The 15,975-nt window shown below is 41.2% G+C and overlaps 1 protein-coding gene across 1 annotated transcript in view; it reads right to left on the bottom strand.

The window, feature by feature from the left end:
* Positions 1 to 15,349, bottom strand: part of LOC140532127 (uncharacterized) — a 109,222-nt gene extending 93,873 nt beyond the window's left edge. Inside the window, exons 1-2 of the mRNA XM_072650664.1 lie at positions 15,341 to 15,349; positions 11,815 to 12,778 (exon numbers count right to left, since the gene is read on the bottom strand). Of these exons, the coding sequence (XP_072506765.1) occupies positions 11,815 to 12,778; positions 15,341 to 15,349 (973 nt within the window). The remainder of the gene's footprint in view (positions 1 to 11,814; positions 12,779 to 15,340) is intronic.
* Positions 15,350 to 15,975: the final 626 nt, after the last annotated feature.

Genomic DNA, 15,975 nt, shown 5'->3' with positions numbered 1-15,975 from the left:
CACCCTCTATATTGAGGGATAGAAGGGAATGGAATAGGATATTCCAGAAGTCAAAGGAACTAGGACTGAAGCCAAGAATCACCTACCCAGCAAAACTGAGTATAATACTTCAGGAGAAAAAATGGTCTTTCAATGAAATGGAGGATTTTCAGGTTTTCTTGATGAAAAGACCAGAGCTGAAAAGAAAATTTGACTTTCAAACACAAGAATGAAGAGAACCATGAAAAGGTGAACAGCAAAGAGAAGTCATAAGGGACTTACTAAAGTTGAACTGTTTACATTCCTACATGGAAAGACAATATTTGTAACTCTTGAAACATTTCAGTATCTGGGTACTGGGTGGGAGTACACACACACACATGCATACACGCACACATACGTAGAGACAGAGTGCACAGAGTGAATTGAAGAGGATGGGATCATATCTTAAAAAAAAAAAATGAAATCAAGCAGTGAGAGAGAAATATTGGGAGGAGAAAGGGAGAAATTGAATGGGGCAAATTATCTCTCATAAAAGAGGCAAGCAAAGACTTATTAGTGGAGGGATAAAGAGGGGAGGCGAGAGAAAATCATGAGGTCACTCTCATCACATTCCACTAAAGGAAAGAATAAAATGCACACTCATTTTGATAGGAAAACCTATCTCACAATACAGGAGAGTGGGGGACAAGGGCACAAGCAGGGTGGGGGGTAGGATAGAGGGGAGGGCATGGGGAGGAGAATGCAATCCGAGGTCGACACTCATGGGGAGGGAAAGGATCATAAGAGAACAGAAGTAATGGGGGACAGGTTAGGATGGAGGGAAATATAGTTAGTCCTATACAACACAACTAGTATGGAAATCATTTGCAAAACTACACAGATTTGGCCTATACTGAATTGCTTGTCTTCCAAGGGGAAGGGGTGGAGAGGGAGGGAGCTAAAGAAGTTGGAACTCAAAGTGTTAGGATCAACTGTAATGTTCTTACCACTAGGAAATAAGAAATACAGGTTAAGGGGTAAAGAAAGCTATCTGGCCCTACAGGACAAAAGAGAAGACGGAGACAAGGGCAGAGAGGGAGGATAGAAGAGAGAGCAGATTGGTCACAGGGGCAATTAGAATGCTTGGGTTTGGGGGGGGGAGGGGATAAAAGGGGAGAAAATTTGTAACCCAAAACTTTGTGAAAATAAATGTTAAAAGTTAAATAAAAAAAAAAGTGAATGTAAATAAAATTTGAAATGAAAAGGATTTTTGTTGTTGTTGCTAAAACAGTATACCACATGTGCCTACTTGAATGTAACTCAGGTTTCCAAGCCTGGGATGTTTTGGATGCGGCAGACTCCAGACAGCCAGAAAGAATGCTGACAAAGGCTTTGGATTTATGGATTTGCATGAGGGACATAGTTTTTGAAGAAACACAAATGGAGAAAGACTCCCTTTCAGACTGGCTCCAGACACATGGAGAAAGAAAGGCTTCAGAAACTACAGACTTGTAGGGGACGCCAGCTCTTCAACATGTCCCTGATTTCCTGCTTAGATAAATGAGTTTGCTTCCTTCCTATTGGATGGCATGGTCTTCTGTGTAAACTGTATTTGAGAGGAAGGAGTTACACCTGCTACTATAAATTTGGGATAACTCTTCTTCCTCCCTTTAAAAGGCAGCACCAGGCAAGGGTTTGTTTTGAACCTAAAATAATGACCCTAAAAGAGTAAAAAAAAAAAAAAATTGGGGAGGGGGCAATACTATATTTTAACCCACTATTACTTTCTCAAAGACTGGAGAAAAGAACACCGTGTCTCATGGTCCTTCTCTCACTCCCCAAACCTCCTTCAAAGCATGAATCTGATCCTCCTTTAGACAGGATGGGAAGTAAGGAAATAAGCATTTATTAAATGCCTACTACGTGCCAGGCATTGTTCTAAATGCTTTACAAACATCTCATTTGATACCAACAACCTGAGGCAGGGAGCAAGACAGATGTTATTACAGTGTTCTTATTTTACAGTTGAAGAAACTGAGGCAAACAGGAGTTAAGTGACTTGTCCAGAGTCACACAGTTAATGTCTAATGCTACATTTGAACTCAGGTGGGAGAGATGGGCAAGATTCCTGAAATATCTATCCAGGCCTCCACTTCAGACACATTTAGAGAGCCCACTGGGCCTACCCATTTTACACAGATAATACACAAAAACTTGATGTCTGCAATTTATACGATGATGAATACAATGTATACAATGATGTATACAATGTATACAAAGTTATTAAAAATATCATTTTTGAATGAATTTTAAAAATTGAAGCCTTTCCCTATATGCCAAGTACCATGCTAAGTACTGGGGATGTGAACAGAAAAGACAGATCTCAAGGAGTTCACATTCTATCTAATAGACACAACAAACATTTTTGATGATAGAATTTTGAAAAGTATAAGACAAAAAATGAGGCATCAAGGAGGCATGGCAGAGAGAATGATGGATCTGGAGTCAGGAAGACCTGATTTCAAATTTGGCCTCTGACACTTACTACTTGTGTGACACCCTGGGCAAATCATTGTTTGCCTCAGTTTCCTAACAGGTAAAATGGGGATAATTACAGTACCTCCAACCTCCAAGGGTTGTTGTGAGGATCAAATGAGATATTATTTATAAAATACTTTGTAAAACTTAAGGTGCTGTATGAATGCTAGCTCTTGTTACTACTGTTGTTATCAGAACATAATTTGAGAACTGAAAAGGGCAACCAGAGTCCTCTCGATAACATGTATAAGTGATCGTCGAAACTTTTGCTTCAAAGCCTCCAGGGAAAGGGAATTATCACCTCCAGAGGCAATCTAACTCAATTTGGAATTGCTCTAATTGTTAGGAAGATTTTTCTTACACAAAGCTATTAAATGAATCTCTTTGCAACATTTCCCCGTTACTCCTAGAGCTGCCATTTAATAGTTTGCAGCCTTTGGCTTCAACTCTCAAGGCCTCAGTTTCCTTAGCTATAAAATGCTTAGATGAAATTATTCCTAAAGTCCCATTTAGCTGTGTGATAGTCCATCATTCTGTCAGTCTGAGAAAGTTAGAAATTTTCTCACTTGTTCTCAATGAAATGTATCCAGAATTTAAACACCCTTTTTCTAAGTGATAACCCTTAAATATAAAATCCAATGTTTTGAGAAATAGTAAGTCATGATCTTCTAATTAGCTAGACTAGTGATCATTATTCCTTGGTGGGCTTTTATAATATATATACAGAGAGAGAGATACACAGAATGAGAGAGAGAGAGAAAGAGAGAGAGAGGGAGGAAGGGAGACACACACAGACATATCTGCACACATAAGCAAGCCTCCCCCCATCCCTCCACTGGCTATTAGTATATGAAAAGGGTAAACATAATTGTGAAGAGCTACCCTGCCTTCCTCTTCCCTCACTATAGGCCCAACAACCCAAGACCTACAGTTGCAGGGGAGCACAATTAAGCAGTTCCCAAAGACAAAGCAAAAGAACAATAAAAAAATTTAGTAATTAGAAGAGATACCTATATAAAAAAGAATGGCATGATACAATGAAGAAAGCAGCTCAAAAACACAAAAAGAAAATCAGGTTTTCCAATTAAAGGAAAGGGGAGGAAGGGAATAAACAATCACACAGCCTCTTACTACGTGCCAGGCATTTTGTTAAGCACTGTTTTACAAATTTTATTTTCTCTGATTCTCACAACTCTAGGAGGTAGGTGCTATCATTATTCTCATTTTATAACTGAAGAAACTGAGGCAGGTGGAAATTAAGTAACTTGCCCACAGTCACAAAGCTAGGAAGTGTCTAAGGGTAGATGTGAACTCAGGTTTTCTTGACTTCCCCAACAATTAAATTATCAAATTCACGGTCTGTTGGCCTATTCATATACACAGAAGGTAAAAAGATAAATTGTTCGATTCATTTCTATTTACAAACAGATAAAATGGATTCTCTGTCTTTTTCAAATCTCAAATGAAATGTCACTTCTGAAACGACTGTCAGTTTGTTTCTCCAGAAATAAAAAATATTGAATCAAATTAGCTCGTGATACCACATTGCTACTCCTGCAAATAAATCAAATGACTTTTTGATGCCAAGACAAAAATCATGCTGGTCACAAAGAATTAAAGTCAAAACTAAAGAATATTTTTTAGATATGACATATTTTTGAGGTGCCTCATTTATAATGTTCAGAGAGTTGAAAGGTCATTGGATCTGGAATTAGAAAACCAAGGCTCCAATCTTGGGGCAAGGGAGGAGAACCTCAGCCAAAGACTTTAATCTCTCTGAGTCTCAGTTTCTCAACCTGTAAAACAGGGTTAAATAAAACTTTTACTACCTGCGTTTTGAAAACAAAATGAGAAAACTTATTTTCTCAAAAATAAAGTATTTTCTTGTAAGAAGTACTTTATTAGTGCAAAGCCTTACATAAATGTACTAGTATCGCTAATAATAATATTAATAACTATAATGAGAAAACTCATTTTATGCTATTATAAATACTGGCTTGTGACCCTGGACAAGTTTGCCTCAGTTTCTTCACCTGTAAAATTGGATAATGACAGCACCTGGTACCTCCCAGGACTGTTACGAGGATCAGAGATAATATTTGCAAAGCACCTGGCATGGTGCTGGCACACAATGAACTCTATCTAAGTGTTAGCTATGGTTATTACTATTATTATCACAACTCCCTCCCAGGATTGTTGTGAGGATCCATAATTATAAGCACTCAGCATAGTGCCTGGCACACTGTACAAATGCTGCTGCTGCTATACCACTATTATTAACAATTTATGTTACTGATAGGACAATTAGCATTTATTTTTCTCATAATTAATATTATGAATATCATATATTATAATCTAATAATTTTTTCTTTGGGGGTCACCATCCATAATGCCTTAGAAGCACAGCTGCCCTGCAATCAGGGCAAAGTTCAACATTTATTAAGGGCCAACTATACTTAAGCACTAGGGCTACAAAGACGAAAAAAAAGAAATCTCCCATCAAAGGGCAAACATTCTATCAGGGCGGGAGGGGTGATAAAACATATACTCTTCCACAAGATCCTGGGAGTCTGATAAAAATAATAAACTTTACTTACTTGACCTCTTGGTTCCAATGCTAACTAATGAGGTTTTGATATCTTTTTAGAGGATAGCTTTTTATTCTTTACTCACATTAAATTTTGGTATTTTAAAGCTACTATCCAAAACGAGAAAGACAAAAAATAAAATTCTTCTTTTGACAGATCCATGACTACTTAGTAAGGCTGCTAACACCCTCCACGAATCAAACCACTCCACCCTTTTTCATTCCAGGATTCCTATCAAAGTCCTTCCATAAATCCTTTTTGGAGATTAAGTGTGCAGGAGGTCTTCAAAAAAAACCTTTATTCAAAATTCAAAAGACAAATAACATAATAAACATGACAAATAACATCTCATTTTGAATGAATAATATATCTTTATTTAAAAAAAACTAAGAAAATACAGTGTCAGCTAAAAGAAAGAAAACCAATGTTTACTCAACAACAAATGTATAAGAACTATGCCTAAGAGATAATGAACTTTCTTGGGAAGAAAATTCAATGAATCATTCTACCATCACAAACACATACAATAAACCTTTTTCCAGCAGTCTCACCAACTAGTCATTTTAACAATCTGTTCTAGAATTTGGGCCTGGGTCCTATGCCAAGCTCCCAGAGTTGGCAGCACACAGACTAAATACCAACGATAGGATAAGCCCATAACATGGAAGGAATAGGTTAATGATAACACATTATTATGGGAATGGAGAACTTCTCCACTCCAACTGAGAGATCAATTTTTACACTGAAAAGGATACAGCAGGAAAAATCAAACAAACTAAAATATTTACCTAAATACATTACATTGCAGGGCACTGAATGAACCTACACGTATGATTAGTAAACTATTGTTCCTGAAGATCTGTGAGCAATGGCAGGAAGTGCCTCAGTTACAATTTTTTCAAAAAGGCAAATTCCATAAACCTGATGTGGCTCCAAGACAAAAAGTACATAACTGAGTATGAAAAAGATGCCCACTTTACCTCATCTTTTAAAATAGTGTCAGGACTGGTGAAACAAATAAAGCCACAAGGAATGAAACACAGGGTGTCCCAAAAGTCTTAGTGGAAGACATTATTAATGTGGAAATTATTCCTGAGCCAGTTGTCTGTGTAAAAGCCCAAACAGAAGAAATGAATAGTAATGAGAAAAGGATAGGGTTTACAAGTCAAGTTAAAAAGCACTTATTACGCACCTACTATGTGCCAGGCACTGTGCTAAGTTCTGGAGGTATGAAGAAAGACAAAAATTCACCCCTGCTCTTGAGAAACTCAGTGGAATGGGGATAGACAACATGCAAACAACAATGTACAAACAAGACACAGATGATCAGGAGGTGGAATTTACTAGCACTAAGGGGAATGAATCCACAAAGGTTTCTTATATGTAGGGGGGATTTTAACTGGGACTTAAAGGACACAAGGGAAGCCAAGAGAGAGAAATGAGGAAGGAAAGAATTCCAGGGATGGAAAATTGCCAAGAAACAGGAAATTCAGTGTCCTGTGTGAAGACCAACATTTTTATCAATGATTTGGAAAAATAAAAGTAATGGTAGTAATAACTGATATTTATATAATGCCTTATAAAATTTGCAAAGTGTTTTTGCAAACATCATCCCATTTAAGCCTTCTATTAACCCCAGGAAGCATATATGTATGTATATGCGCTTCCTATAATATATATAAATATAATATACATATTAATGACCCCACTGTATAGCTGAAGTTCACACAGCTAGTGTCAAAGGTGAAATAAAGATAAAAAAGAATATATTTGTCCAATCTGGAGGTGAGAAAAAGCCTAGAGGTATAACTAATTTGTTAAAATGAGATGAAAAAAGATCCAACTCTAACCCTAAATGCACACCTCTGACTCTAACTCTAATCCTCAAAAAGAAATGTGTAAGCCAGAAGGAAACAAGATATTTAACAGTCAAGTCCTAGCCTTTAGGTTCAAAAAAATACATCTTATAAGTACCAGGTGATGGGCACAGGGTTAGACCTGTTGGTTTTAGCAGAGCTGAATATGAGTTAATGCAACAAAGCTAATTTGATCTTGAATTGCAATGGTGAAAGTATAGGGTCCAGGAGAAACTAAGTAACAGTCAAACTCTATTCTGTCCCTGTCTGAATATAATATTCCAGATGTGGCCTAACCTAGACACATATTAGCAAGAATATTGATAAGCTTGAATATGTCCAGCACGGAGAAACATAGTATTAAACTAGAGATGATTCACCTGAAGAAAAGCAGGTTGGATTTTTTCCTTATAGCAAAGAATGAGAAACAAAGTAGATACTCATCAATTAGGGAATGGCTAAACAAACTGTGATACATGAATACAATGGAATATTACTGTGCTGTGAGAAATGAGGTATGTGATGAATATAGAGAAGGATGGAAAGATCTACACGAAGTGATGCAGACTGAAAGAAGCAAAGCCAAAAAACAATACATACAACTTCAAAAATGTAAATGGAAAGACACACACACACACACACACACACACACACACACACACACATGCACACCTCCAACAGTGAATGCTCCAAAATTATAAGATGCAAAGAATGGCTCAAAAGAGAAGATTTGCAGAACCAGGAGGTATACAAACTTCTATGAAGTACTGATTAGTTATGCTGATTTTTTTCTTGTTATTTTGCCTTTTTCTCTTTAAAAAAAACACTATTTGTAATATGGAATGATTCTCAAAGTGAGAGATCCTAGAAGAAACAATGATGACATCAAACCAGATACCAACAAAATCTTGTTTTTCAGAAATGAAAAGCATGATAGGGGCAGGGGGATGGGATAGGATATAATCACATACTACAATATTTGAAGTACTGTCATTTGGAAGTGAAACTAGACATATTCCGGTCAGTCCAAAAGGGCAGAACTAAGACCAGTTGATAAAAGGTAAAGGAGGAAGATTTCAGCTCAAGAGCTTTCTAACATAACACCTGTTTCAATGAGCTTAGTGAATAAGAAAACCGGAATGGGTTTCCTCATTAAATAATGAGTTCCTCATCACTGAATATCTTCAAGCAGAGACCCAATGACCACTTACAGAGGATGCCATTGGAATGACACATGCTTCAGTTAGTAGTTAAAGTAGGTAACTTCTGAGGTCATTTCTAACTCTGAAATCCTATGATTCATATAAGTTCATAAATACCTTCTGAGTATGGTCCTATATAGTTTACAGTTTAACAAAATAACAGCTCAGTATCTTCCCAGTTCAAAATCCTCCCCTAAAATACTATATTTTAAAGTTCCTAAAGTTTAAAATGTAAAGTCTCAAAACTTGTTTATCTTAATTATCTAAAAATATCTGCATCACCTTAATAGCTGACTTTCAATTGATGATTTTTAAAAATTATCTGCATTTAGTTATTTAATTCTTTCAACTAAATACTTCTAAGCCATCTGCAACCTAACCACATCTATTAGATAGTCTGAGTTCAAGAAATTTTGATGCCTTTCTGAAATCAGCCTTGCCACAGAAATGTCCTGGGAAGTTCTGGTGTTCTCAGGGCCAGATCAGTATTAAGAGTAGCTAAGAGAGAGTTATCACCTCAGTTTCAGGTACAAATTTTTTCCTGAGCCACACAGAGCCTGATCAGCTGGGAATTGAGAGGAACCTTTAAGGCCATAATGAAGACTATGATTTCAGAGCTAACAGGATTCTTAGACATCTAGTTTCTTAATTTTACAGATGAGAAAAATTACACCCACACAAGTAGAGTGGTTGCTAGATAGTTACAGACTAAAGAGTAGAACTCAATTTTCCTGATCCTCAGGTCTGTGTTGTTTCCACTTCATCCTACTGTCTTTTCATCAGTAGATTCAGAAGATCAAGCCAAGAGATGAAAACATCCTGCAAAAGCTGAGGAGTCTGTAATAAACATTTAAATGTTCACTCCTTCTTTACATTATTATATTCGTCAGGTCTTCAAGAACCAAAGCAGTCTCTACAGCATAATTTACCTACTTCTTATGGTTCATTATCAATTGGCATAACTAATTTCTAAATAATAAGAATATTGAAAGTAAAGCTAACCACTTAAATGCAATTGTGTCCAAATCTGCTGTAAGATATTTAGATGATTTATTCTCCTAGTTTTGGCATCAGACACTATTAAAATAGTTTAATTTTTATGTTCATCCCCTAAGAAAGGTGAAAAGAAAATTTCAGTCTAAATATCGGTAAGAGCACCCAAAAATAACCCTTCTATTTTCTTTTCCCAAACATATTTTAGAATATAATAAAAAACTATGAAAACACTACTTCAACTATGCCACTACACCCAGAGACAGCAAAATTATGCTCTTCTATGCCAATTGTTGTCAAGACACACTGCTATTGTTTCTAAAAAATCATGGGAGGACGAGAGGTTTTCTTACCATCTCCTCCCCCCCAGAAAAAGCTAAAAAACAAATAACAACCCTTAACAAAATGGGTAAATGTTTCCAGAATGTGTCATCTAGAACACCACCACAGAGGATTCAAGGCTATTACTGTAGGCAACTGTAGTCCACTCACTAGAGGAAAAATTACAGGAAAAAAATATATATATTTTTTTACTTTCAACTCAAAACTAAAGTTAAGGAATATGAAAAAGTTACTTCTCTCTCTTTCCCCCCCACATACCTTACTCTCTTTAATATATCTCACCGCTCTCTAGTTATTTATATGTGTATTTATGTACGTGGATGTAGATGTACATATGAATACATATATATAACCCTGTAATAAACTTTCAGCTTTTAAGTATAACCTAAGCTCAATTGAACACAGTGATAAATAAGGTCATCTTATATTAATAAGCTTCTCATAAAGAAGAATTTTTCCAGAACAATAACTCTAGCAGGATGTTTTGTTTTGCCTTTTTTTTATCCCCAATGCCTAGTGCAGTGCCTGGCACACAGTAGGTACTTATAATTAATGCTTGTGGAATGACTGATTGACCTTTAGTCTCAAAAACACATGACATAGGTCCAAAATGAAATGACTGACTTAGCCAGCCCTCTTAAAAGTCTCAGAAGTACTTGTCATAGTTCAAAAGTGAGATCTACCATGAGAATCGAATCAGTCCCTAATATAGGACAAATATTTCTAAAGATGTACATTGTACAAAGCTTCCTCTCCAAAGCGAACATCAAAAATAGCCCCTTTTCTAATAAAATTTTAGGACTACACATCACAGACACATTATTTCATAGATGTCATTACTGAATGCTAATTACCATTTGTTAATACTACACCCTTCACAGATACGTTAGAATTAAAGACAAAAGGGTCTAGGCGCGAGGACAATTAACAAATTTATGCATCAGGCTATTCCAATATGAAAAATAATTAGCTTAGGATCTTAAATTTTGACTGCCCACATAACTCAAAATTCAAACATAATATGAACTGTATGGGGGTACTTTATAGTTAGAGCAGCTGACTGAAATCTTGCACACAGGGTTCTAATTAAAGAATTTGCTAATTATTCTTTCATCTTCTGCACCGACAAAGATTGAACCTCATATGAGAAGAGCACTTTTTTTTAAAGCACTGATTACTGTTCATCAAACAAAATCAAAGGGAACTTCATGAAACAGCAATACAGTAAAGAACTACTGTATCTCCAACACACTGTCTACCACACTTCCAAGATGATAAAACTATATTACTCAATTAACTTTTAATTCCATCTCCTCTAGATGAGATACCCTGACCCTCTTCTCTGTCCCATTCTCTCTTCCCCTCTGAAGTAAGCCAAACCTTCTTTTCCTTTCTTCCTTACTTGATTCAAATCACTTTTTTCCTTCACTTCCATCTACTCAAGAAAAAGGGTTCCTCCACTGTCTCCCCTTCCAGCTGCACCCCCGGTAAAAACAAAATCCAACACAAAATTCCCCTTGGCCCTCTGGGTCACCGCTCCCATTTCCTCGATCTTTGGCTCACACACCAGTGTCCAGTCTACCGAACTTCCTCCATTCCTGTACGGCAGGATGGACTCCTCATTCTCCGGACCCCCTCCTTCTCCTTCCAGGCCCGCCCCCTGGTCCAGCGGGTCCCAAGGTGTGGTCCTCAGTGGCAGCCCGCTGGGCTTCTTAGGGAAACCGATCCGAAAGCACGTGCTCACTTTCATTTAGGGGCAAAGTCATTGGATGGATTTTTTTGGAGAAACTGACAAACTCCCAGCGGTCTCGTCCAAAGCGAGGACGGTCTGGCACTAACAGGGGGGGATCTTTGCTGGGGGTGGGGTGGGGCTGGAGGATTGGCAGCGGGGGGTCCCGCGCTCTGGGGCACCGCCTGAACCCCCGGCCGAAAACTTTCGGAATCCTTCGCAGCCCGTCCCTCCCCCGAAAACTCTTTCTCCAAGCCCCGCGAACGCGGTGCTCCTTCTCCCCGGCATCCCCACACTTCTCATTCCGGGTTTTTCTTTTCTACCCCACCCCCCCGCTCCAATTTCCTTTTCCCCAGATCCAGCTTCTTTCTTCCCTCCCCCTGCCAAGATGCCCCAACATCTGCCCTTGGCTCCCCTCCCCCTTCCCAGCCCCGGGGGAAAGTGTCCGTCTGTCTAACTGAACATCTGGCCGAGTAAGCTCGCGGTTCTTGCCCGCTCCCTCCCACCCCCCACTTGCCCCAGCGAGCCTGGGGGGGTTGGGGTCCCGCCCCGCCCCCCGCCGGCTTCCCGGCGCCGGCCCCGCCTCGTTTCCCCAGCCCCCCTACCTGCTCCGAGGGCCGCCCTCTGGTGCCCGGGGCCGGGAGGGCCGGAGGCGGAGTGGCCCCCGGCGCCCCCTCCTCCGGCCTCGGGGCGCTGCGGCTGCCTGGGCTGGCGGTGGCGGTGGCGCCGGCCGTGCTCCGGGAGGCTGGCCCCGGGCGGCGGCGGCGGGAAGGGAGCGGCGGCGGCGGCGGCGGCCGGGGCAGGAGCGGCGGCGGCCGCGCTTCCGCTCATGGCGAGCCGCCTGGAGCCCCGGGCTGGGCGGGAGCGGCGCTGCTCGGGAGCGGCCTGGGCCCGGCCGGGCGGCGGCGGAGGAGGAGGAGGAGGCGGCGGCGGCGGCGGAGGAGGAGGCGGGGAGCCCGAGCGGGAGGAGGAGGCGAGGGAGGAGGCAGCGGCGGCGGCTCCCAGCAGGAGGAGGAGCAGGAGCAGGAGCGCGAGGCTGGGAGCAGCCCCAGCCCGGGAGGAGGAGGAAGCGGCCGGGGAAGGAGGAGCGGAGGAAAAGGAGGAGGAGGAGGAGGAGGAAGGAAGCGCCGTCGAGCGGCCGCGGACCCCCGGGGGCTCAGCCGGCCCGGAGAGCGCTGCCCGCAGCTGTGGGCGGCCGGCCGAGCACGGGGATGGGCATCGCCCTCCCGGCCCCGAGCTCGGAGAAGCGGACGGCGCGGCCCGGCCCCGGCCCCGGCCCCGGTCCTGCTCCCGGTCCCGCTCCCGCTCCTGGGGCCCGGACGGCGCGGCCCGGCGGCGGGAGCTGGCGCCCGCGAGGGCACGCTGCGGAGCTGAGCACAAACTAAGTTCGGGGACCAAAGTGGACGGGGGAGGAGCGCGGTCACGACGGAGCGAGCACCCGCCCCTCCGCAGCCGCGGCCCCGAGACTGGGAGCCCCGCCCGCCCCGGCCCCGGGAGATCCCTGCGGGAGCCCCGGCTGGAACTTCCTGCCCCCCCTCTCCGCCCCCCCCCCCCCCCCGCGACCTTGGCCTTGGGGCAGCGCGTGCCCAAGTCAGTCCGTCTGTCTGCGTCTCTGTCTCTTCCTTCTCCTCTTTCTCAATCTGTCATTCTCTTCTCTTCTCTCTGTCTCTCTCTCTGTCCCTCTCTGTCTGTCTGTCTCTCTCTCTCCATATATATATATCCCTCCCCCTCTCCTGTCTCTCTCTCGATTCTCCTCCTCCTCTTCTTTTCTCGCTCCCCTTCCCCCTTCTCTCTTGCTGTCTGTCTTCTTCCCTCTCCCTCATTTCTCTTTTCTCTCTCACTCCTCTCTCCTATAGTCTCTCTTTCTTTCGTCTGTCTCATCTGTCTCTCTTCCCTCCTCTCCTGTCTCTTTTCTCTGGCTCCTCCTTCTCCTCCTCTTTTCCTTCTACTTGTCTTTCTCCTTCTCCTTCTTCTCCCTCTCCTTCCTCTCTCTCCCTCCCCCCTTGCCTTCTTTTCCCTTTACTACAGCTGAGAAGAAAAAAAATTATCCCTTCCCTTCTTGGGATCTCTGTGTATGTGTTGTCACCTCGACTGACTTCCCTAGATCTTACAGATAGTCACCAATCCAGGGAGAGTGGTGAAGGAGGAGGGGAAAGGTATGATGGGGCCGAGCTTCTCATGTTAAAAAATCTGGAGACTTAGAAGGGGACACTGAAAAGAAAATTTCCCAGATAACTCGTGACATATCTGGCCTGAAGTCCTGCTTCAGAAAGCAGGTACAGAAAGTGTTCTCCATGTCTGACTATTCTTTTCACAACTTTAGAGCCAGAAGGGAACTTTCTGGTCATCTAGTCCAGATGCTTAGTTTTACAGAAGAGGAGACCAGAGAGTGGAGACTTTAGTGTTTGTCTATGGTCACACAGGTAGTCTAAACTTGAACCCAGACCCTCTGGCTCCAAAGCTAGCTTTCTTTTTCATGCTCCCTCTCTCCCCCAACCCCTTTATACGCACACACTTTTTATTTCATATTTAGTTTTGCTCTATGGTTTATGGATAATTATAAATATCATCAAAGATCTGGATAGCCAGTCAAAGTTCAACCCCGGAAAGAAGATGTTAGGAATAGAGTTGGGTTGAGAGGAGTGCTTCCATGTAGTTAAGAAGGCTTTTAAGTGCTGCTAAAGGTTTGTTCTTAAGAGTATATTCTCTGTACCCTTCAAATGCCTTCTCTCTCTCCTCCCTTCTCCTTAATTAGGTATTTAATAATATATTTAAATTAAATTTAAATAATTTAATAATAAATAATTAGATATTTATATTCCCTATGTCTGTACCCTAAACAGTGTCATGCATTTGCTCACTTTTTTCTCACTAGGCACAATGCAACAAACACTGGACTTGCAGTTAGAAGTAGAATAAAAATAAGAGGGCAGTGGAAGCATAAAGAAAGAAGAAAATTTTGAAAAACCGTTTGTACAGATTTCATCTGTTGTGTAACAGAGTTGAGGTCAAAGTGATTACATTATTTTCCAAGTAAATACCCAAAATGCAAGTTATAACCCATCAGTGGTCAAGTCTGCCTACAGGTCTTAACAAGCAAGTGTTGGCAGGCGAACATCTTGTGCATTTGTTGCACAGGAATATGTGCAACGTAACAGCATTCATTGGCAGGAATATGTGGAGGTAATGACTTGTTTGCACTACAATACTGTACAGTTGCATGATGCAATATTGCATCATCAAAATTTCAATACAGGGAAAAAATCACAAATTTACAATAAGTTATTAAATTTAAGATGTCATTTTAAAATATATTTTATATTTTTTGAAATGATGCAAATTTTAAAAATATGGTTAAAGAACATAGATTTCCAGTAGAGAACTGAGTAATTTTTTTTAAAAGGAACAGTAGGCCAAATAAGTTTGAGAACTTCTGATTTAAAACAACCCCATTTTATAGATGTATAGACTAGAAAACTGAGGCCCACAGAGGTAAAGCAACTTATTCTCTTCTGGTTCTCCTACTTGTCTGTCTGGTCCTCAGTCTCCTTTGCTGGATCTTTTTCCAAGGCATGCCCACTCACAGAAAGTCTACCCTAAGTTTCTGTCCTGGGCCCTCTTCTCTTATCCCCCTATACTATATTACCAGCTCCCAAAGAATAAAACTATCATCTGTATTCATTGAGATGCCCATTGGACATCTCAAACTGTATTTCCCAAAGCCACTTCAACATATCCAAAGCTGAATGCATTATCTTCCCATCCACCCACCCCTATCTTCCCAGTTAACCAAGCTCATAACGTTGCTGCCATCCTCAGGTTTTTACTTTCCCACCCTCACGAAATCCAATCTCTCGTATATGCCCTCTTCTCTCCACGCACACCAACCACGTTGGTTTCAGACCTTCATCACCTCAAGGTGATCTGAGTCAAATAGCACCTTCTATAAGAGGCCTTTCCTGTTCTCCCCTTCCCCATCCCCTATTGCCAATGCCTTCCCTCTAAGACTAACTTCTGTTTGCGTTGTGTATTCTGTAAACATCTGTAAACATTGTGTGTATTCATAGTTGTTTGCATGTTTTCTTCCCCATTAGAGTAGGAGTTTCTGGAGAGTAAGATTCTTGTTTTTACCTTTCTCATAGTGCTTCATGTATTTGTTGATTGATTTTTAAGGAAAAAAACTATAGGAATGCCTACTCCTGAGGCTTTTTTTCTTAAGGCTGAATAAGCATGCCTGTTTCCTTCAGTCGATCTTTATATGAGATGACCTCAAAACCTTCTCCATCCTAAATTGTTCTCTTCTGGACATTCTCTAGATTATGAGTATCCTTCTTAAACCGTGGTGCCCATCACGGAGCACAATACACCGGATGAGGTCTGACAAAGAGACCACCACTTCCTTACTCCCAGGAGCTATGCCTTTCATACTGCACACCTAAGATTACATTAATTTTCTTAGCTGTCCCATCACATGGCTAACTTATATAGGTTTAAGTCTACTAAAAGTCTCAGGCCATTTTTATAGCTGTTATCTAATCCTGGCCTTACCCATTTTAAACTATTAGAGTAGATTTTTATCATCATTATTACTATTTGACTTAGAGTTATTGCTTAAGTGCAAGATGCTATAATTATTTCTATTATATTTCTGCTGAATTAATTACTAGCTGTGTAACTGAGGGCAAGTCTCTTAACCTCTGTTTGCCTCAGTTTCCTGAACTATAAAATGAGGCTAATAATAGTACCTACCTACCCCAGAATTGTGG

Source organism: Notamacropus eugenii, chromosome 3 (genome assembly GCF_028372415.1).
Source record: "Notamacropus eugenii isolate mMacEug1 chromosome 3, mMacEug1.pri_v2, whole genome shotgun sequence".
Lineage (NCBI taxonomy): Eukaryota > Metazoa > Chordata > Mammalia > Diprotodontia > Macropodidae > Notamacropus > Notamacropus eugenii.
The sequence above is the reverse complement of the archived record's forward strand: the minus strand, read 5'-3'. Positions and strand labels throughout refer to the sequence as shown.